General features: G+C 34.1%; 2 protein-coding genes across 3 annotated transcripts; both read right to left on the reverse strand.

Annotated features, from left to right (window-relative positions):
- Positions 1-10641: 10641 nt before the first annotated feature.
- Positions 10642-16489, reverse strand: LOC145133843 (uncharacterized). Of its 2 annotated transcripts, none has more exons than XM_079068808.1 (4): positions 16368-16489; positions 11928-15714; positions 10888-11033; positions 10642-10763 (listed from the first exon to the last, which is right to left on the reverse strand). In XM_079068808.1, exon 2 carries the CDS (start codon positions 15560-15562, stop codon positions 11978-11980), a length of 3585 nt encoding a protein of 1194 aa, XP_078924934.1. In that variant the 5' UTR covers positions 15563-15714; positions 16368-16489; the 3' UTR covers positions 10642-10763; positions 10888-11033; positions 11928-11977. The 2 variants fall into 2 exon arrangements, with proteins under 2 accessions (XP_078924934.1, XP_078924933.1); XM_079068807.1 differs by having other exon boundaries at positions 10642-10770.
- A 1078-nt stretch (positions 16490-17567) lies between these two features.
- LOC145132748 (ACT domain-containing protein ACR9-like) lies at positions 17568-20138 on the reverse strand. The gene is made up of 6 exons (XM_079067648.1): positions 19754-20138; positions 19286-19504; positions 19101-19206; positions 18673-19024; positions 18301-18585; positions 17568-17894 (listed from the first exon to the last, which is right to left on the reverse strand). Exons 1-6 carry the CDS (start codon positions 19905-19907, stop codon positions 17748-17750), a joined length of 1263 nt encoding a protein of 420 aa, XP_078923774.1. The 5' UTR covers positions 19908-20138; the 3' UTR covers positions 17568-17747.
- Between the last annotated feature and the right edge of the window lie 1287 nt (positions 20139-21425).

A 21425-nucleotide genomic window follows, 5' to 3' on the forward strand; every position in this document is an offset into this window, starting at 1 on the left:
GAGGAGTGTTAATTTGGGCGATAAAAAAAAAAAACTGAAAATAAAAGTCTTGACTAAGACGGCTAAGTGTATTCCACGTTACAAAACGAGTCAACCCAAAAGTTTTCTTTTACGTATTGTTTGTGGTTTTTAGTCTTTCTAGTTTATTTAAAACATTCATAAAACTTACATATAAACGGATCATTTTCGAGTCATATTCGGGTTGAAATTCTCAACCCTAACATTAACCGTTTATTTTTCGTGTCGTGTCGTGTCAACCCGTTTAATTAAACGGGTTGAAATATCTTACCCAAACCCCTTTTATTCGTGTCGATTTCGTGTTGGGTTTCGTGTCGTGTCAGTTTTTGCCACCACTAGCCCAAACTGTCTATCAGACTAACGATTATGTTATGTCTGACGTATTCCTGGTGGGATACGTTAACATATATATATATATATATATATATATATATATATATATATATATATATATATAGGGTTGAGATCGGTTGAGAACTCATAGTTTCCCGAGAACCCGAAAACTAAAAGTGGAGCGTTGGATCAAAAGTAATTCATTAAGGACATTATCGTCATCTTACCAATTTCATTTAATGTTTAATTTTTTTGTGTTATTTAACATATTAATATAAATGTCTAAAATTTTATATCATAAATCAATTTTTCATATTTTTCGTTTTTTTTAAATTGCAGATTTTTTAATTTTTTATAGAAAACATGAATTTAAAAAAAAAATGAAAAAATATTTTTTTAAAAAAACTGCAATTTTTTCAAAAAACTACAATTTTTTTTTAAAGAAAACTGCATTTTTTTCAAAAAAAAAAACTGTACTTTTTTTAAAAAAACAGCATTTTGAAATAAAAAAAACTGCAATTTTTACAAAAAAAAAACTGTAAGTTTTTTTTAAAGAAAATTACATTTTTTCAGAAAAAATTTGTATTTAAAAAAAACTGCAATTTTTTTTTAAAAAACTGCATTTTTTTTAAAAAGTAAATTGTTAGGTGCATATGTACATATTTTTTCAAATGCACATATGGACATTTCTTATACTATAATATTCGTAAGTAAATCACAACAAATCTCATATTTATTAATTAATCTATAAGCATAATAGTACAAGTATTTTATTCGATACAAAATAATATATAAAAAATAAAAAATGCTACAAATTTCTAAGCGTTTTCATGTCTTCGTGTCAATATTTCCATATTTTCTTCAATTTATCATTTTTCACCTCTTCAATATTCACCACAATTTCTTTCAAATCTACAAGAAAAAAAAATCGGTTGATGCAAAAACACTCATAAAAATACATATATGATCTACATGTGAATCACATATAATTCATATGTGATTTACATGTGAATCACATGTAATTCATATGTGAATTACATGTGAATCACATCTAATTCATATATGAATTACATCTGATTCGTATGTGAATAACATGTGCTTTACATGTGAATCACATCTAATTCATATATGATTTACATGTGATTCATATGTGAATAACATGTGATTTACATGTGATTCATATGTGAATAACATGTGATTTGCATGTAATTCATATGTTAATTACATGTATATCACATGTGATTCATATGTGATTTACATGTGAATCACATGTAATTTACTTAATAAGGTTCGAAAAAAAAATCAAGAAAAGAAAAAAAAGTTACACAAGGGATTTTCTAGAATGTTGTCATTGTTGATTCCAACATCAATCATGATAGGAAGAACCTGTTACAATAAAAAAAAGGAAAAAGATATATGTTTGCAAGTGAGAAAATTTTGAAATATGTATATATTGAGATAGATAATGTGCAAACATTACCCTTAATGTGTAATACAAGGAGGTACATACCAAAGTGAATGGCCCGCAACAATCAATACTTTACCATAATCTCACTAAATAACTTCTTAGGTGCTGCAGTTGCAAAGTATAATTAATAATAATAATGGAAAAGGAAAAGTATGAAATATCATATAATTTAAAATTTTAAAAATATTACCTGGTAAACCTGTAAATCTTTCATATTGTTCTTAAGCCTGCCCTATAAACATTTCAACCCCTGTAACAATTTTGGCTCCACATTCTCCTGCTTCCCTAAGTAATCTGGTAATTTTAGGTGTGTAAACAGCATCAAATACCAATGCATACTTTTTTGACCAGTGGACTGTACCACTCTACGCATATATGATCCTTATATGAAGTACACCAAATTACATCATGCTTGAGGGAGGAAATGGAAATAAAATTAAATTTGTTGTTAGGTGCAATTTGTGCACCTTTTTGCACACCTTTTAGTCCCATTTCATCATCTATTTAGCATAATTGTTCTTCCTTTTTCTTGCATTTCATCATATTCATGTTAGTCTCTAGAACAACCTTATTTGCACACTTTCATGTCTTTTTCAGGTAAACCGGAGCTTGGAATGCGCTTTGGGAGGTGCCGGGATGCATTGGTGAAGATTTCAGGATGATCGGGCAAAGAACGAAAAAGTTGGAAAAATCAAGTTTGGATTCGGAGTCAGAGGGGTACACGGGCCGTGTTGGATTTACACTGCAAAATCAATACGAGCCGTGTTGACCAAAATGGGAGCTGTTGACCATGCTGAACACGGGCCGTGTTGGCTGCTGAACACGGGCCGTGTCAGTTTAGCCTATTTTAACACGGGCCGTGTTCGACCCAAAAACCAACTTTTGGCAGTTTTTCCTATCTTTCATATTACGGAAATTGGGTCATTTGGGGACACACAGAACATATCAGAGCACATTTTGAGAGGGGATATCGAAGGTTATTGCAAGGGATTGATTAGTAATCATTTGGAAACATTATTTCTAGTATTTGTAAGTTGTAATTACACATTATTTTCATCTTTTATTCTTGTTTGATTTGTTCTTAGCCATGTGTAGCTAAGAAACCCTAGTTTCTAGTTCTTGTTCAAAACATGTTGATTGCTTGACTTGAAGCATATGATTTGATGTTTGATTTGTGATTCTATTCTAGTGATTATGTTTTTGTTTAAACTAGAACCCTTAAATTTGATTTGTGTTTGATTGGCCACTTTCATGAATTGAATTTTTGTGCAGTTAATTAATTTTTAGAGCACCTAATCGTTCTATTAAGTTAATAATTGGTAACAAACAATAGGTTTTCTTATTGTAGAACATTTATCACATTTTTCACACTTCCGAGCGTATGAGAAGAAATGAACATTGTTGGGAAGCTTGTACAAAACTTAATGCAGTTTTTCAATACAATCTAAGAGCGTTTTTAGGTTGAATTAGTAAAGCTAGGTCTAGTCAAAGAGCGTGTTTTGGTTAGAAAATTTGGCAAGCGAGAGGTATTAGAGCGTGTTAATATCTTTCAGTACCAACTTAGAATAGTAATCACAAATTACATCAAGTCATAATCAGGTTAAATGACAACATTGAGAACTAGAACTGGAAGCACTTTTACAACTTGTTTACAAATCTATTTCATTTTCTGCATGTTCCAAAGTTGATTGTTATTGTCATTATTTGACTTTTGCAAAGAAAACCCCCTTTTGTGACCAAAGTACCATGCGCAAAGAGGTATAGACTAATTATCCCGTGTCTCTGTGGATCGACCCTGCTTGCCTTGTACTACCTTTTAGTGCATTAAAGCAGTGTATTTGGAGTATATCGTACCCCTATCATTTGTTGGGTTTGACACGCCTAACATCTGTAAAAAGTTTTTTAAGTGATTTTGTATGTGGTAGATGGTCTTAGATCATGTAGTGCATATTTGAGCAATTACAGTCAGTAGTTAGGATATTGATAATCTATTAGGCTGTCCTTTTGGAAATGGTGTAGATTGTAAATCCGATTTGCTTGCATTTGTATTTTGTTAGAGTGGTGTCTTAATTTGGGGATCTTATTTTATTGAGAATTATCAGGTTGAAGCTTTGGCTTTTCCTAGCATCTGTTCAAAATGATATAAAAACAATTTACCTGAGGGTTTTGTAAGTTGAATGCTATAAGATTTCTATCTGCTGTTGCAACAACCATAAAAGGATGTCTCATTGTAAGTCCATAACAACAATCAGGTAGTTATGTGTGGACTGGATTCTGTTGTCTCAAATCCCAATACCTAAAAAAGATGACATAGCATAAAAACATATAATACCAAAAACTAAAAAAAGAGCCATAAACACAAACAATATAACAATATATCATTTTCAACAGATTACTCACTTGCAAAGATCACCAGTTTCTGCTATTTCAGAAAGATTAAGAGAATTGGCTTTAGCAAGATATCTAGAATGAAGTGAGTATTCTTCAGCAACAGAAAGTTTTAGGCCTCCAAGATCACCAAACCCTAACATTTTAGCAAAATTAAATCCATTTTGTGCTCAAGCAGTTCTTTCCCATTGTTCCTTACGCCTTTGATCAAGATATTTAATTATAGACATAAAAGCAGGATCTAAATACTCGATCAAGACTCTTAAGCTGAAAGAAAAGATAGCTTGCATATGCCAAATTCAATAGCATGATCATTTGCTTCAATATCAAACATTATGTCTTGCATAAGAAATTTCACCAAAAAAAAACGTTAGGGTAAAAATGTTGTTGTAAACTTAAGTGCTTTTGTATAAATTTCCCTATTGAAATATATGTAGTGTAATGTGTATTATTTATCAAATAGACGAATCGATATTGATTCTCATTTATAATCATCATGGGTAAAATTGAATTTTAACCAAAAAGCAAATGCCAATCATTTGCTTATGTATCGTGTAACAAATTGAAAAATACACATTTGTAATCAGGGCCAAAGAAAAGAACAAAAGCATACATCAAAATCTAAACATTCAAAATAATTTGATGCCTTCACTACAATGTTAACTTTGGAACTTATAATCTACAGTTAACATTCATCTTTTTTATGTTCTCGTATAAGCTAAAACACACGATCTAAAAGCTTCAAGTCTTCAGGTTACCATAAGAACTGCTAAGTGCATTCATATATACGACCATACAAATGACTAAATGAGTGATTCCAGAGATCTAAATTCCACCATACAAAGGAATGGAATCAGATTCCAAAATGGTGAATTGCCTGGTTTAAACGTTGAACTGTTGGATAATGCACAATGCCACCAGTAAAAAAAGCACAACCAATAACTAACAGCATGTTTGATAAGGTGGATCCTAACAATGATTGTTGAACAACCTTATCTATAATAAAACCTTATCTGGTCACTCAGAAACCTTTAACTTATGAGAAGAACATAAATACTGAAATAAACATTCAGAAAATGAGATTAATGATTTACCTGATTGTAGTTATAGGCACTTGATTGTCGGAGTTTTCATTTCGATTTATTGGTGGTTATATGTGGTATAGATCCGGTTAGGTCGATTTGGCAATAGATGATTGTACAATCAAATACTTGATCGGCATAGGATCGTCTTCTCTAATCAAAGGCCGATTTGGCAGTGGAAGCTTCTCTAATCAAATACTCAATCGATCGTCTGAAATACAGTGGAGATGCGAATTTTGTTTCGTTTTTTATAGAGAAGTCTGCAAACCTGGATTCATCAATATGAAGACGATTAATGAAGACATTTAACTCCTTCTCAGACATCATCGATAACCAGATACAAACGCAATAAGATCTATTACGGGAGGTGATTACATTGTAGGTTTTAATGGAGGCGGATGTGACATCCCCATTTTCACGGCCAGAAAAGACCGATTTTGTTTATGCTTTATAAAAATCAGAGTACTTCTTTTAATAAAAATGTTGCGGAATTAGTTCCCAGTAAAACATGATAAATACATTATCAAAGCATTTCCGAAGAAATGTATTTTTATTCATTTTAAAACATTTGAGATGTCATCGTCAATACAGAAACATAAGGATAAACATAACTTACATTCATTTACACTAGTGATCTACATCTCTTTTAAATGTCTCAGTGTAAAGTAGCTTCATATTGACACCTGTGATACAAATAAGCTTGAGTGGGTCAGGTTGGGAAACCTGGTGAGTACATAGGGTTTTCAACCCATAATAATATAATTATTATGTTTAAACATCAAACAATCAACCCAATTACCCATCCCCATTATCTTCTTACTCTTAAGGATCTACCCTAAGAATCAACTATTCCTCGTTCATTCATTCCTAAGGATCATCCTAAGGAATCGGCACGAAGTCCATCGTCACCGGGGTTTAGGCACTAAATCTGCATAGTCGCCAGGATTTATACAATAGGCACTAAGTCCACATAGTCACCAGGGTTTAGGCACTAAGTCTGCATAGTCGCCATGGTTTATACAACAGGCACTAAGTCCGCATAGTCGTCAGGGTTTTGGCACTAAGTCTGCATAGTCGCCAGGGTTTATACAACAGGCACTAAGTCCGCATAGTCGCCAGGGTTTTGGCACCAAGTCTGCATGATCGCCAAGGTTTAGGCACCAAGTCTGCATGATCGCCAGGGTTTAGAGTACACCGGGTGAACACATCGTTCACAACACCTACAGGTTGCGAGCCTGCTAGTGTTCCACTGGACTGTCTAGAATAGTCTGTGGTTGTTATCCATACTCTGCTAGATGACGGGGCCATCATTTGGGAAAGGCTTCTCACATCGCCCACCTCTCACACTCACCTCGTGGTCTATAACACCTCTCAACTCATCATCCAACTCATATTCCATCTATTACATCTACCCATGTTTTACCCAACATATTATCGTAGATATATATATATATATATATATATATATATATATAGTTTAAATCATTTAAAACATGTATAAAATCGCTCATCTAGCATAGACAACAAGTACTCAGATAATATGCACACATAGCACGTAGTTTATATAAAATACTTCATATCTATGTGTAAGATGAAAATAACTATGCACTCACTTGAAAAGGTGGTGATTCCGAACTCAGACAGCGCTTCGCTTCTTAAAAAAAATAATTTCCTTCGACGAAACCTAGTATTATTACTACTAGAGTTTAGTCTATTATTCGCCGAAACTAATTAATAGTCTAGCTATTATTACTATTATATAAGCGTTAAAAAATACTTATATAACCCATAATAATAGCCCAAGTACTTATTATAAGTTCCTAATAACGTTACTATAATTAAATAAAAGTTATATTAAAAATAGCGTAGGTGTAGCTCACTTACAGCGGGTTTTATAGAAAACCGGGCTTTGCTTGGAGCAGCGTTCCCGAGCCAAAAAGCTCTTCTTCTCGGAGCCGTCGAGCACTCCGGGGCTTCCGCCTCGTGCTAGGGAGGTTCCCTAGGCTTTTCGGGGGGTTTCGGGGCTAGAGAGAGGTTCTAGAGAGAGAGTAAAGAGAAGAAAGAATGGGAAATGTGTGAAGAAAATGAGGGTGGGAGAGGTTCTATTTATAGGGTGAAAAATGGCTGAACTTGGTGCCACATGTCACCATCTAGTGGCAAGACTTGGGGAGAAAGCAATGGTCAAGATTGTGCCACATCACCCATTTTCGCACAGCACACTTCCGACTTCTAAAATCCGTAACTTTCACATACGACCTCCGTTTTTGACGTTCTTTATATCCACGCGTAGGTAAAAATAAGATCTACAACTTTCATTTTGACTCTGTTGGCTAATTCTAGACCGATCTTAAATTTAACAGTACGAGGAGATTATACTGTTAAATGTCCGCGTAAAATTCATAACTTCTACATACGGACTCTGTTTTCGTCTGTCTTTTTACCGTTGAGTTCCTATTAATGAGATCTTCAATTCTCATTTAGGTCGGGTAGGCCAAAAACCGCTCAATCTAAAATTCGAGTTTCGGGCTGTGCACTGCTAAGCCAAATCTTAGAAAATTCATAACTTCCTCATACGAAGTCAGATTTGGGCGTTCTTTTTTTTGTATGTTCTCGGTTTAACGTATACTACAACTTTTGTTTAGATTTCTAAGGCTAAAAAGTCCTTCATCGTAAATTCACTATTTACGTCTCCCGGTGTCGTGCCGGTTTCGCCATAAAACTTCGACGTACCATAACTTCTTTGTTATAACTCGGATTTCAACGTTCTTTATATGTACGGAACCCTTGAGACGTATTCTACAACTTGGTTAAGATTATTTATTCTAAATAATCTTTTGTCAAAAAGTCGTTTTCAACCCCTATTATCTCTAAATTGACTAGCCCGGATCTACGGGCGTTACAGCGGATATGGTGTAGGTTTAGGAGGAGACGATAGTGGTGATGTTGTTTTTAGGGAAGATCGGCGTACTCGATTCTCTCCGATGTTATCCTGATCAAATGAATCGTCGTCTCGAAGGCATAAAGATGTGTGTGTGTGTTTGTGTTTGTGAGGGAGAAAGAGAGGGGGAGACGATGAGGAAGCCGATCAATTGATGGGGGTGACGATTATCGGAGGCGGCCATGGATTTCAAACGGTGGCTTCATCCAACAATCAACGATGAAGACATGATGTAGGTGTAGAGAGAGAGAGAGAGAGAGAGAGAGAGAGAGAGAGAGATAGGGGCAAAGTTAACGTTATTTTCACATATTTACAAATATACCACAAAGCATCCTAACCCTCTATTATTTTAATCTAACGATCATTGTTTAGTTCTCGGGTTCTTAGGAAACTTTGAGTTCTCAAATGATCATTCCTCTCTCTCTCTCTCTCTCTCTCTCTCTCTATATATATATATATATATATATATATATATATATATATATATATATATATATATATATATATATATATAGAGAGAGAGAGAGAGAGAGAAAGAGAGAGAAAGAGAGAAGGGGTGAAAGTATTTTCTTGAAATTGAGAAGGATAAAAACTGCAAATAAGGTTCAACTTAAAGGGTTAAAAATATAAATATTAAATATTATTTTCCAACGGGTTCATCTACAGGAATTCATAGCTACCAGTTAAATTGATTTGAAAATTTTCACTACTTTCAATATGGCTGTAAACGAACTGTTCGTAAACCGTTCGGCGGGAAGTTCGTTTATATTTGTTTATTTAATAAACGAACGACCATGAACACAAATTATTGTTCGTTTAGTTAAACGAACGAACATGAACAATGATCTCGTTTGTTCAATTATGTTCGTAAACGTTCGTTTATGTTTTTCGTTTACGTTCGTTCATATAAGTTCATTTTATGTTCACATATGCTTAACTGTGTTTGATTACATTAGTGTATTATATGTTCAATTATGTTTTTTTTTTTTTATCTTTGTTCATTTATGTTCATTTGTTTATGTTCGTTTAGCATGTTCACGAATATAAACGAACGAACATGAACAATGTAATTTGTTAAACGAACGAACATGAACAAGCTCAGTTCGTATTCGTTCGGTTCGTTTACAGTCCTAACTTTTGAAGACACTTTTACCAACCTTTTCGCAAAATTAATATTTCTATTGGCGTAAAATAAATCACATAAAAATATGTCACCTACCAAATAATAATTCCAATGGTAAGATTATAAAATGAGGGGGCAGTAATATCATATCCCAAAGATATAAAACTAATATTTTATATTGATTGGCCAAAGAAATATAGTAAATAAATAATGTTAAATGTTCTCGTCAGAAAAGTAATTATGACGGACGTAAAAGAAATATAAAAGTTGCAGTAAATAAATAATGTTAAATGTTCTCACCAGAAAAGTAATTATGACGGGCATATCACTCTCTTTTATTTTTATTTAAATATAATATTAAGTTATAATTTAATAACTATATAATATTTAATATAATAAAAAAGAAATATTTCATTTAATTCAATAATAAAAAACATTGTACAGATAAAAATAACAATTAAATAAAAAACAATATAAAAAAAAGTCTACTTACACACCGAGTACACCTCAACAATTATCGAGGTGATGTTGTGTCACCCCGTGTAGTCTTAGGTAATTAAGCTATAGACATACATGCATTCCATCCTTACATCTCAACCTCTCCCTAACGCACACCAATTTTCAAAGCGTTCATTCTCACATGTCCGCACTTTTCATTTTTCTTATTTAATTTATATATTTTAAAATAATCAAAATTAATTTATAAATGAAAATATGATATTGCATGGTTCTATTTGCAAAAAAGACAACATATTGCTTGCCCTCTAAAAAGCTAAGCCTTAATACAAGATTCAAGATAAAATATTTTTTAATCATCATAGTTTTAATTTAATATATAAAGAATACCATGGATTCAAATATGAAGAATTCCCCGACAATGTCCTTGAGCTTTATGATGTTGAGATGATTCAATTTCCACAGGGACTATGAGGAAAACAGGGAATTAGCTTTTAATTATGTTTTGTTTTATATTAATTTTAGAAAACAGCTGAATTAAATATTAATGAAAAAGAAACACAAAATACCTTAACTTGGTGCAAATTCATACATTCTCATACATAATACATTTTTCTTCATCTTTTCTTGATTGCAACCTGTGATATATTATATGATATAAATTAAAACTTACTTTTTTCCATGTGGTTTTATGTTTTATCATTTTGTTAAAGTGGTTGAAAGAACTAACAATTTCAGATGTCTCAAGGTTGATAACCTTTATATAGAAACTTGTTCTTAACCGACATAAAAAGAATAAACATATACCTGAACACGAACATGATGCTCTTAAATATATATGTGCCAAAAGAAACTTGTTCTGATTCTGATTCATATAATTATAAGCCTCCTTTCTTTCCTCATTTTCAAAACATTATGATCCTTTGCAGTTTTTCCTTATCAATTCCATCCATATACCTATGACCTATCAATATCAGTATATCACAACCCAAATAAACATGTAGCATCAGAAATATTAAACACCTCTCAACCTAAATGAATACAACAAGAAAGTTAACTTAATATTTGATAAGATTTTAACCTTTTATATGATTGCACAATCAACTTTGAAAAGTATAAACACAATACACAATACACAATACACCCTTCTTCAAACTTTATCAACATGAATCTGTTGTAAACTTCCAACTCACAATATCATGTTGAATATCTTCCAATCTCAGCAGCCTACACACAACAATGTCAGAAACAGATTTAATCTCATAATCTATATATATATATATATATATATATATATATATATATATATATATATATATATATTGGTGTTTATTTTTCAGGATAATCACAAAAAATGCACACAGTAGTTGGGTCCCATCAAACAAACTGACCATCATTTTACCCATTTTTAACAAAATACTGCCTGCTCTACAATGGTCAGTTGTGAACATACTTTTACTGACAAAGGCTGCAAAAGCTTGAACTTTTAACCTTTTTCGTTTTTTTTTTTGCAAAATGTGAACAATTTGCATTACAGTTACAGCATCTGATTTTTTTTTAATTATGTATTTATTGAGTGTTTTACATTTTTGGTCCCTGACTATAGCTGGTTTTTTCAGTTTTGGTCAAAAAAAAAATCTCTTGCAACTTTAATACTTAATTGAAGCTTTTGTAATGTTTTTTTGTCCTGATTCCAAGTAAACCGACAATATTTTTGGGACCAAAATGCAAAAATTAGCTATACTTATAACCAAAAATAGTCATTTTATTTGGAACATGACCGAAAACGTTACAAGAACCTAAAATAAGGACCAAAATTGCAGAACTTTTTTGGAACAAAATTACAAAGATCAGCTAAGCTATACTCAGGGACTAAAAATGTAATTTACTCTTAGTTTTTTTTAAAGATTTTTTTGTTTTCAGGGGACCATAAAAAAATTTGCAATTCACAGTCAAGCCTATTGCCAAATTTGATGGTCATTTTGTTTAAAGAGTCAAAAAAAGCGGTCACATTGTTAAATGGACCATACTGTTTGTATTATTTTAGTGATTATCCCTGATTTTTTACTTGATGCACAAAAAACAACTTAATTCAAGGAAATGAGGTTTTAAATTACTCACCGAGAAGATACATATATCTAGTGTTTTCAATGCAAAAAAGACATTCATGTTCAGATCTTGTTTGTCACCAGGTTTTTTACTCTCTTGATCCACTTACGAACTGCTACCCACCACTCTAGTTCTTCAATGATCTTCACCTTTATAGCTGCAGATGCATTGGACCTTAAGGTAAGATTGATCATCTTTTCAAGGAACTCTGTTGTGCAGCGATGCTTCTGTTTTAATCTAAAAAAGAGCCTCGGACTATCCTTTTCATTAGAGAAGATGATCCCAAGTTCAGGATCCTCAGTAGGTCCTCGATGTCTGTTTTCAATTCCTTCCAGATCTTGGTTCATCTCTTCAGGTGGGTTATCCACAAAGCTATCAAATCGTTCTGCATCAATGCTGCTAAGATCAGAGACCAAAGACCTTAGAAATCTCTGGATTTGGAGAAAGGGAAATCGGGAAGGTTCATGAGTGAGGAGTTTGTTCTGGAAGTATCTGCCAATCACATATAAGTCGTTGGGATTAAGGTTAGGAAAATCAGCTTCAGAGAAGAAATATTTTATGTTATCGCTTCGCACCACTTCAAAACCAAAGTACTCTTCCTTCTTAAAAGACTTCTTCTTATATCCCAAGACTCGTATGATCCTCCGGAGAGACCATACATCTTTTGGGGGCTGAGCATGAGCCTTGAAAAACTCCTCTAGTCGGTTCAGCTCAATTGGGATTTGCATTTCACTTGAGAGGTGTGGATGTAGTGGTTGGAAGACTGAATAATATCGTGCATTTGGAGACATGGGTATATCCCACTGATATTCATCGGAGGCAGGAGGAGCTGTAGTTTGTTTGGGCACAAGTTCATCAACCCTTAACTGTCTGATAACATAGACCAAAGGAGATAAAGCGTGTTGCTGATCCTCATGTATCTGCTTGGCAAGGAGTTCATGTTCCAACTCCGTTTGCTTCTTCCCTTCCTTGGACACCGGAAAGGTCTTCAAAAGACTCATTTCAGGAACCTCAAAAGGCATTTTGACTTTATCTGTGAGGGGAATTTTGGTGGTTTCAATAAACTCCGGAGCTATTTGGGCAGGAGGAATGATAAATGAAATGGGAGGAATTGAGATCTTTGAAGGTGGTTGAGGTTTGGATACCTCATCTGCTTGAGGAGGAGGAGGAGGATGTGTTTCCTCAGAAGTTTCTGTTATCACCACGTTATTATCTTCTCCCCATTTTGTTGAGGAAAATCCAGCTTCATCCTCTACCCTTGAACCTTTTAAGTCATCTATAAGCTCAAACACTTTTAAGAACGATTGTTGAACCTGTTTGCTTAGCTCATCATTGCATAGAGTCTTTGGAAGTACATCCACAGAACTTTGAACTTTCTGCATGGCAAAGAGGACTTCATCAAATCTTACGTTGCAGGGTCTTGGCAGTTGCTGTGCAGACTGCATTACTTTAACCAAAACAGCCTGAAGAATTATATTTTTGTTGCGATAGTCGCAGAGCTGCTCACTTATACGGACAATCACATGTCCATGTTGGAGGCCCATGGTGTTGCTGAGGTCATCATACGACTGTTGAATTTCCTTCACCATTTTCTCCATCTCATCCATTAGATCTAAATATTTAAATGTGTCAGCAGTCCTCTTCTGCTCTATCTCCCTCAAAGCGTCCGCAGTAGAGTTTATAATTGATTCCCAAAGGGTCTCTTCCCTTGCCTCAAGAATAGGAACGCTCTGGGCTAAAGATGTGACAATCTTTTGCATTTCCCCAAACTCTTCCTTGCTGATAAATTCCTCCTCAGATTGAGGGATATTCTTCACAGCCTCTAGAACCTCAGATAGCTTCTGGTTGAGGGAATTATATCCCACCCTGGAGATAGATTTGGACTTCTTCTTCTTCCATTTAGTTCGTCTGCAAGGTGTGGATGTCCCCACAGTGGTGGTAGGAAGAGTGTTGGTCTCTCCTTTGGGGACATCCTTAATATGTTCACTTTCTGTTTCTGAAGTTCCCAAGAATACTTTAGAGTTACAAGGTTTGACTGGCTCCGTGATGGATGGTGATTCAGAGTCTTGGATGAGTCCATCATCAATAGTGAACATTAAGTCCTCTTCCATGTCTTCAGCATATTCCTCACCAATATTTGTAGAGGGGCCCAAAGACATGGCCTGCTCAAGAAGTTTGGCCGAAGTCCGGGCCCACTCTTCCTCTTCCCTCTTTTGTTGCTCTTCCCACAACATTCTCACTAATTCCTTTCGCTCCTCTTCTTTCTTTGCCTCGGCCTTTCTTAACATTCTTCTTTCACTCTGCTCTCTTGTTTGCCTTACACTCTCATTCTCTGATGTTCTCACCTCTGCCTCACCATTAGAAGCTCCAAAGCCCCCTGTTTGCAAGGATCGGTGTGTTGGTCTTCCTTGGGGTCCTTGATCTTTGATATGTGAGTGTGTCCCTGGGGGCTGATCTTGACTTTTTTCAACACCCCCATCTTCCTTTTGAGAGGAAGGGGGTTGTGTATGTGTTATATCCCAATATTCTTGAGAGGATGAAGAGATGGGAGATTGTGATCCAACGGTAGATCTTTTTTCAACATCCTTCACCTTTTGAGAGGTTGGGATGGATTTTGGGGGTTTTCTTTTGGCTTGAGGGGCAGGAATGGTCTCACCTTTTCTTTTGGTTGTCTTCTTTACCTTCACGCCATTTTTCTTTTGTTTTGTAGGACTAGAAGTATGTCCCTCGGTGGGCCTGACTGGTTGTGAGGATTTAATAGGGTGTCCCAGTTGTGGAGGAACCGTTTCCTCTATATGTCTGATGAGAACTTTGGAGTTCTTTTCAATATATTGAAGCATTGCTTCGGGGAGACGAGCAACCTTCCCAAATTCAGATTGATCTGGGATAGAATACCTCAATAAGGCGCGAGGAGAGAACATCTCGTCTCCTTCAGGTAATGGGAACTTCAGCTTCTTATACCCCCTTTGAAGTGCGAGTGCCCAAAACCTTGCACAAGGAATATCCTTCTTCTTTGGAAACACATAACTAGCAAAATCCTTCCAGATAGTGGTTCCAAAGTCCACTTCTTTCCCGGTGTAAAGACCAAAAAGAAAGACAAGTAAAGCCCTACTTAGCGTGTCAGTTCCTCCAGTCTTTCCTGTAAGGCACCGCAGAATGATGTGCCCCAGAAATTGCCACATGGCTGGAAGCTTACCTTTCTTGAAGTTTGGGGTCATTTCAAGCCTTGGAGGTAAATACCCCATTTGATCAAATACATCGAACAGTTCTTCATTTGTGGGTTCATATAAGGTCCTTTTTTCCGTGCTCTCTGGAAGGCCAATGGCTTTCAGGAACTCAACCTTACAGAGTTTGGTAGTGTGATCTTTATTGATGTTGAACTCAATGTAATCTTCCTTAGAGTTATAAACAGCAGTGCAGTATGCCATATGAATGATGCTTAAAGGAAACTTGACTGATTTAGTCAAGGGTTTATGAATAGGATGGCTCTTTAGAAACTCAATCATTATATGAAGAGTAGGGTCAAACTTCTCCAGGCCAAGGTCTGCCCGAAGATTGCAAGAAGCCACACGAAGTGCAACTTCTTGGGAAGAAGGCATTGAGGTTACTGCGGAATGGGGAGAAGATGCCTTCTTGGATTTCACCATGACTGAATTTTAGAAAGAACGAGAGAACAAGGTGAAATATTCAAACCGTTCAGACAAAAATTAGGTGTATCATGGTATGAAGATTCGCCTCTGCTTCTGAACCGCTTGGATAAACCAGGACTTCTGCATCTGTCTCGGCTCCATATTGGACACTGGGCACCAAAAGTAGTCAAATGTAAAATGTTCAGAAAACTATAATATAGCAGAGGAGAATACAAGCAGCGAGTAATCATCAAATCAGAAATCAACTAAGAAGTTGGTTCTCAAAATGGATCTGGATAGGCTAACACAAAAACAGTTTGTTGTAAATTGTAATTCAAGTAAGAGATGTAAGTGCTAAAAAGAGGAAGATGGTGATCTAGATCTCTAAGACAACACACTTTTTGCAGAAATTTTCTTCCCTCAAAGAGAATGCAATTAGATCAGTAAACCAAATGCTCGCATCATTTAAATCAGGAGGTAAATTTCTTATTTCAGGTTTAATCGACTATTTTCCAGTTCAGAAAAGGCAAGCAATCTTTACGAGTCTCAGAAAAATTAGTGACTGCATTAAATCTTACAAAGAAAAATAACGCAAGCTAAGTGAGATGCTGACGTTAAATTGGTATCAGAATCTAAATCTATTCTGATTTAACGGGTTAATATATTGAAAAGTTCAACTCAAAAAACGAGAACAAAGGTTTATATTCAGCTCACAAGTAAATCAATGGGAACGAACGAGTGGGCACAGTGACAGACGTTTTTATCAAATAAAAACGCGTGACATAATATTGTAATCATGTTGTTGAGGTGATCATGAACTAACCTTGATCTGTCGTTTATTACGTAAATTTCAACTGAAATTGAAGGGCCAGGTGGAAAGCGAAAACCCTAATATTTGAAAGAATTGGGGATAATAATCGAAGTTGACGAGCTCACTGGTAGACTGGTAGTATGTACTAAAAAGGGTTATGTGCATTGTCGTCCATAACATTTATTAATTTACATTTGAGTCCCTACACTTATAATCCAATTCTATTCAATCAAAGAGTTCGATCAAATGATCAATTATCAATCACACTAACGTCTTAAATTATCTTATTTGAACCAACATGTTCTTTCTAAGTTTTATGTGTATCTTTTTTATTCAGGATGCAAAGCATATGATAAAATCTCATAAAATACAAAATTCAATTTCAAAATACTTAAATATAAAATAGTTTGTGTTGGAAGTCAAGTTTGCAATTGAATTGTTTGAACCCCAATTGTATTGAACTTAACACAAGACCATATCAAGAATTATTTTCACTATTTTAAAGTGTTTTTTGATGAGAGAAACACATACATCAAAAATAGAAAAAACAAAAAACATACACATGCAACTTATTCTAAAATGATATGTTTAGAGTTTGAGATAAAACAATTTGTGTTTAAGGTTTGACAATGGCAGTAGGGGTTTTCGATATGATTTCTCGCTGCTAAAAAAGCTCATTGTTAATCAGTTAGTTATCCAATCCTAATTGGGGATACTTAGTATCTAATTTATTTGTTGTTTAATATAGACAGGTTAGGGTTACCACAATTCAACATCTTGAAGTCTAGGATTTAATTTTATTTTTTATTTTTTTTTTAAAAAAAAAGTTTCACTAGCATATCATGTAAGTTGGCAAATTTTTTCCAAAACAACTAATGAAATACCTAAAAACATTATAATTAATTAGTTGCAAACGATTCATCAATCATGCCAATTAATTCAAAATAAGCTCAAAATGAATGTTTGTCAACATAGATAATTGAATAGCATGAGAAAACCTTCCAAAATCTCTAAAGAAGTTTTTAAATCTTATCAAACAAGAACGTCTTTTTGTAAGCTTAAATTACATGATAAACATCTTTTAAGAATGTGTTCCTTTCCTTATGCATATTGTGATAAACTTATAATTTCTTTTTCAATTTCCTTTAACAAGTCATAACTAAATCCCACTTAAAACTATAGAATCTTGATACTTGACTATAAAAACAAGAATTGCTAAATCTGGTACATTGAAATGGAACCAACACAATGTTCTTGATACTTCCAAGAGCATAAATACTTATTATTGCTACCAACTGTTAACATAAATAATTAAATACCAAAAAAAAACACTAAAATTAGTAAACATGCTACCACAATGTTCTTAATTTACGAACAAAACACCATTAATTTTTACCATCCCATGAGGGTTCTTCTAACTTTATTAACAATATTTTGTTTGGCTTGTTTACTTGTTAGAGGAAATCCTTGATTCTCATCCAACAGGAATTTATACACTTCCCACTCACGATCTAATGTCGAATGTCTTCCAATCTCAGCCTACACACAACAATGCAAAAGCATATTTAATCTGATAAGCTATATTTCAGGGGTTGTTTGATATGCCTCTTACTGGGTCTGGTAAGAGGTTGCATCTGACTCTGACTCGGTTATATTTAGACTGTTTGATACCACAATTAGAAGTATTTGATTCGGTCCTATAGCCTCTGATAAGAGGCTAGTCTGACTCGGTCAGACATTCAGACATTGACTCAATCATAAATCATTAAGGTTTCTTTTTGTGGTGGAGAGTGGAGACCATTCAAAAAAAAAAAAAAAAGTGGCCAATTTGTTCAATGGACCATACTATTTTGGTTATTTTAGTGATTATCCTTGATTCTTGACTTGATGCAGAAAGAACGACTTAATACAGAAAGTAAGGGAAATGAGGTTTGAAACTACTTACTGAGAAGATGCATATATCGAGTGTTTTTAATGCCAAAGTGACATCATATACAACACGAGGTCTTCCCTTCCCGGATATCTCAACGGGATTAGCAACCAAAAGTTGTGTATCCGGGCCCCGGTTGGTGATGATGACTCTTAATGGATGTAACATCTCCTCCTTTAAACGAGAACATAAAGCCACTTGGTTTTCATGATCAACAATCTTTTTCCCATTTTCATTTTGGATAAATAAATCCAAACTTCGAGTTCCATTAACACTAGGAGAGACTCTTCCATATGCAATCTGAATATGAACTTAAAGTTATTATGGAAAATTGGAATGGAATAAAAAATGATGGATTAGTAAAATTGAAGCAAAATGATTATATACCTGGATACCACAATCTTTGGAAATTCTTAAAATGTCATAGATGAGGCCTTTTTGATCATGGCATTGGATTTGAAGCAAGGAATGAACTGGGCTCAGTAAATTATCAATTACTACACTAGCTTTCTTGATTTTTGATGTATCAGAGATAATAGCTTGTGAACCATCTTCCATAGATGAAAACTCACAACTGAACAATTTTTCTGCAATTGTTTCAGGAATAGAAGAAAGCCCTTGTTGACATTCATATTCGGGTCCTGCTAATTCAAGTTCACAGCTAATGCAACACTCTCCTAACACAACACTAAGGTGTTCACATGTTTCTTCACGTCCAAATTTTGTGTGCAATAAGTTCCTATTGAGAATCATTACACATTAGTTTGGTATATTGATGAGTGTACATTGTAATCAAAAAGAAGAAAAGGACTTACACGCTGTCTGTGATGAAAAAGAGATCCACAACTTTTCCATCTGGTGTTGTCATCACTTTCAATCGTTGAATTGTTAGTTCAAGCTCGCATAGGAGTTTTGTGACATCTACAGTGATTAGAATTTGGATGAGAAGATGGTGAAGATTCAAGCAGGGTGAAAATAGATTGAAATTTGAAGTACTAACCATGTATTAACCCTTTTCGATCCAAGGAGAAAACCTTCAACAGGTACAGTGGAGGTGATTTTGAGCTACCGGAGAACTGATCGATGTAAAATGCAGGTAAAAACGATGGACAACAAGATACGAGACGTTTCTTCAAGCTCTCCCAATCGATTTTTAGTGAGATTGGGCGTGGGACAACCCACAAAATTACGTAACACCATTTTCCATCGGTAGAGAAATCTAGTAGCAGAAAGTAAATGAAACATTTATCATCGACATCAAGTGTATTTATGTAATTGCATATTTCATCTCCTTCACCTAATTTTGTACGATCCGTAATAGTTATGGCTTAAGCTTATAAGATTCATATGTATATGTGAAATTTAGCATTGAATTTGAATAGGAACCTAGATCTTAACACCTAACGACGAAAATAGCAGTAGAATACTAGAATAGAATCGATGAACTTATCGAGGAGATATTGCTGACCTCCACGGGTAACATAGAGTCCGAATTCGAGGACAATTCTTAACAGGTCGCATCCGAGTCCGGCCTTGTCCGGGCAGTTCACCGTCACTACGGTTGGGTGGCCGGAATTCTTACTTTCCTCAATCAATACCGCGTCTTCCCACGACATCCCCATTCTCGCCCTCGGTGCGTGTGTATATTAATATTATAAATTGGTGTTACTCCTCCGATTTAACGTCGCCGGAGACTAAAAGGGGTCCGCTGTAGGAGGAGAGTGGGTGTTACCGGCATGATTTATAACGAGAATTGCCATTATTTCCCCCCTTCCTGTGGCTCCCTGAGCTCTCTCCCGCTCTCCGACCCCCGTCTTCTTCTGTATCTGCATTAAATGGGAATTGAAAAGAAAAAAAAAACGGGGTATTTAAACGATGGGCTCGAACGGCGGCAGCCTATCTTCGCCCGTTGAGGGTCACGAATTTGTGGATACGTATGTTTTGCCCACGTAATATTATTATTAAATTTATTTTATTTTTGTCAACGAAAATTACATATTTGTATAATTGTATAATAGTATTATTTTCTTTTTTATCAAGAGTAAATTAAAGCAATGGTCGGTATTGTTTGTTCAAATTCACAACTTCAATTCAATTTTAAAAAGAAATTGATATCTCACACCCATATGGTTTTTAAATTCGTTTTGTTCTATTGTTATTCTTTATATAATTTGTTTTATTATTGTTGGGGTCCAAAGCTCTCCATGGAAGGTTGATTCAGAAGGATTTCCCTTATTCAATATAGAATGTCTTGGAGAAGATGAAAGATTTCTCATGTTGAAGGTCTTATGTGTTGAACTTGTCTATAAATACTAGTTTAGTATTCTTTATAGGTTGTCTATAAATACTAGTTTAGTATTCTTTATAGGTTGAGATATCTTTCATTGTGTATAGATGAGTAGTTTATATATATATATATATATATATATATATATATATATATATATATATATATATATATATGGAAAAGTTCAATAGAGAACCATAATTATTGGTTCTTCAAGGAACCAAATCTTTTTTTCAATTTTTAGAGCTTATTCTTTATCGAAAAAAAATCTAAAAATATCTAAATTCATATATTAACATTGTGAATGTGAAAAATATTTTTCGGATTCACAGTGTGAATCCGGATTCACATTGTTAATTTTCAAAGATTCACATTGTGAATTTGACGTAAAAAAAATCGAATTTGATATCATTGGAAAAAGGATAAAAAGTTATGAATTTCTGTATTTTTAGTTTTTTTTTTTTTTTGATAAAAAATAAGTTCTAAAAGTTGAAAAAAAGATTGGTTACTTGGTTCCTTGGTTAATTATGGTTCTCTATTGAACCTCACCCTATATATATATATATATATATATATATATATATATATATATATATATATATATATATATATATATATATATATATATATATATATATATATATATATATATATATATATATATATATATAGAGAGAGAGAGAGATATAGGTTCAGGTGTTTAAAGTAAGTATTGTGTTATTGTATGCATAAATGTGGGCCAATCAAAATTTAAAATAAAAATAAATAATTAAATAAATAAATAAGGGTAAATAGGTAATTTGATAATTAGTTTCCACAAATAATAGCCTATAATTATGGTAACTATTGACTT

The sequence above is a fragment of the Lactuca virosa genome, chromosome 8 (genome assembly GCF_052849685.1).
Source record: "Lactuca virosa cultivar CGN04683 chromosome 8, Lactuca_virosa_CGN04683_v6, whole genome shotgun sequence".
Classification (NCBI taxonomy): Eukaryota; Viridiplantae; Streptophyta; class Magnoliopsida; order Asterales; family Asteraceae; genus Lactuca; species Lactuca virosa.

Excerpts from the sequence above, each read along its gene's own strand:
- LOC145133843 (XM_079068808.1), bottom strand. The coding sequence starts at position 15,562 with ATGGTGAAATCCAAGAAGGCATCTTCTCCCCATTCCGCAGTAACCTCA.
- LOC145132748 (XM_079067648.1), bottom strand. The coding sequence starts at position 19,907 with ATGGGGATGTCGTGGGAAGACGCGGTATTGATTGAGGAAAGTAAGAAT. Across the intron at positions 18,586-18,672 it reads CCAAAGATTGTGGTATCCAG|ATTGCATATGGAAGAGTCTC; the intron begins GTATATAATCAT and ends GTTCATATTCAG. Across the intron at positions 17,895-18,300 it reads TCGATATATGCATCTTCTCA|GCTGAGATTGGAAGACATTC; the intron begins GTAAGTAGTTTC and ends TGTTGTGTGTAG.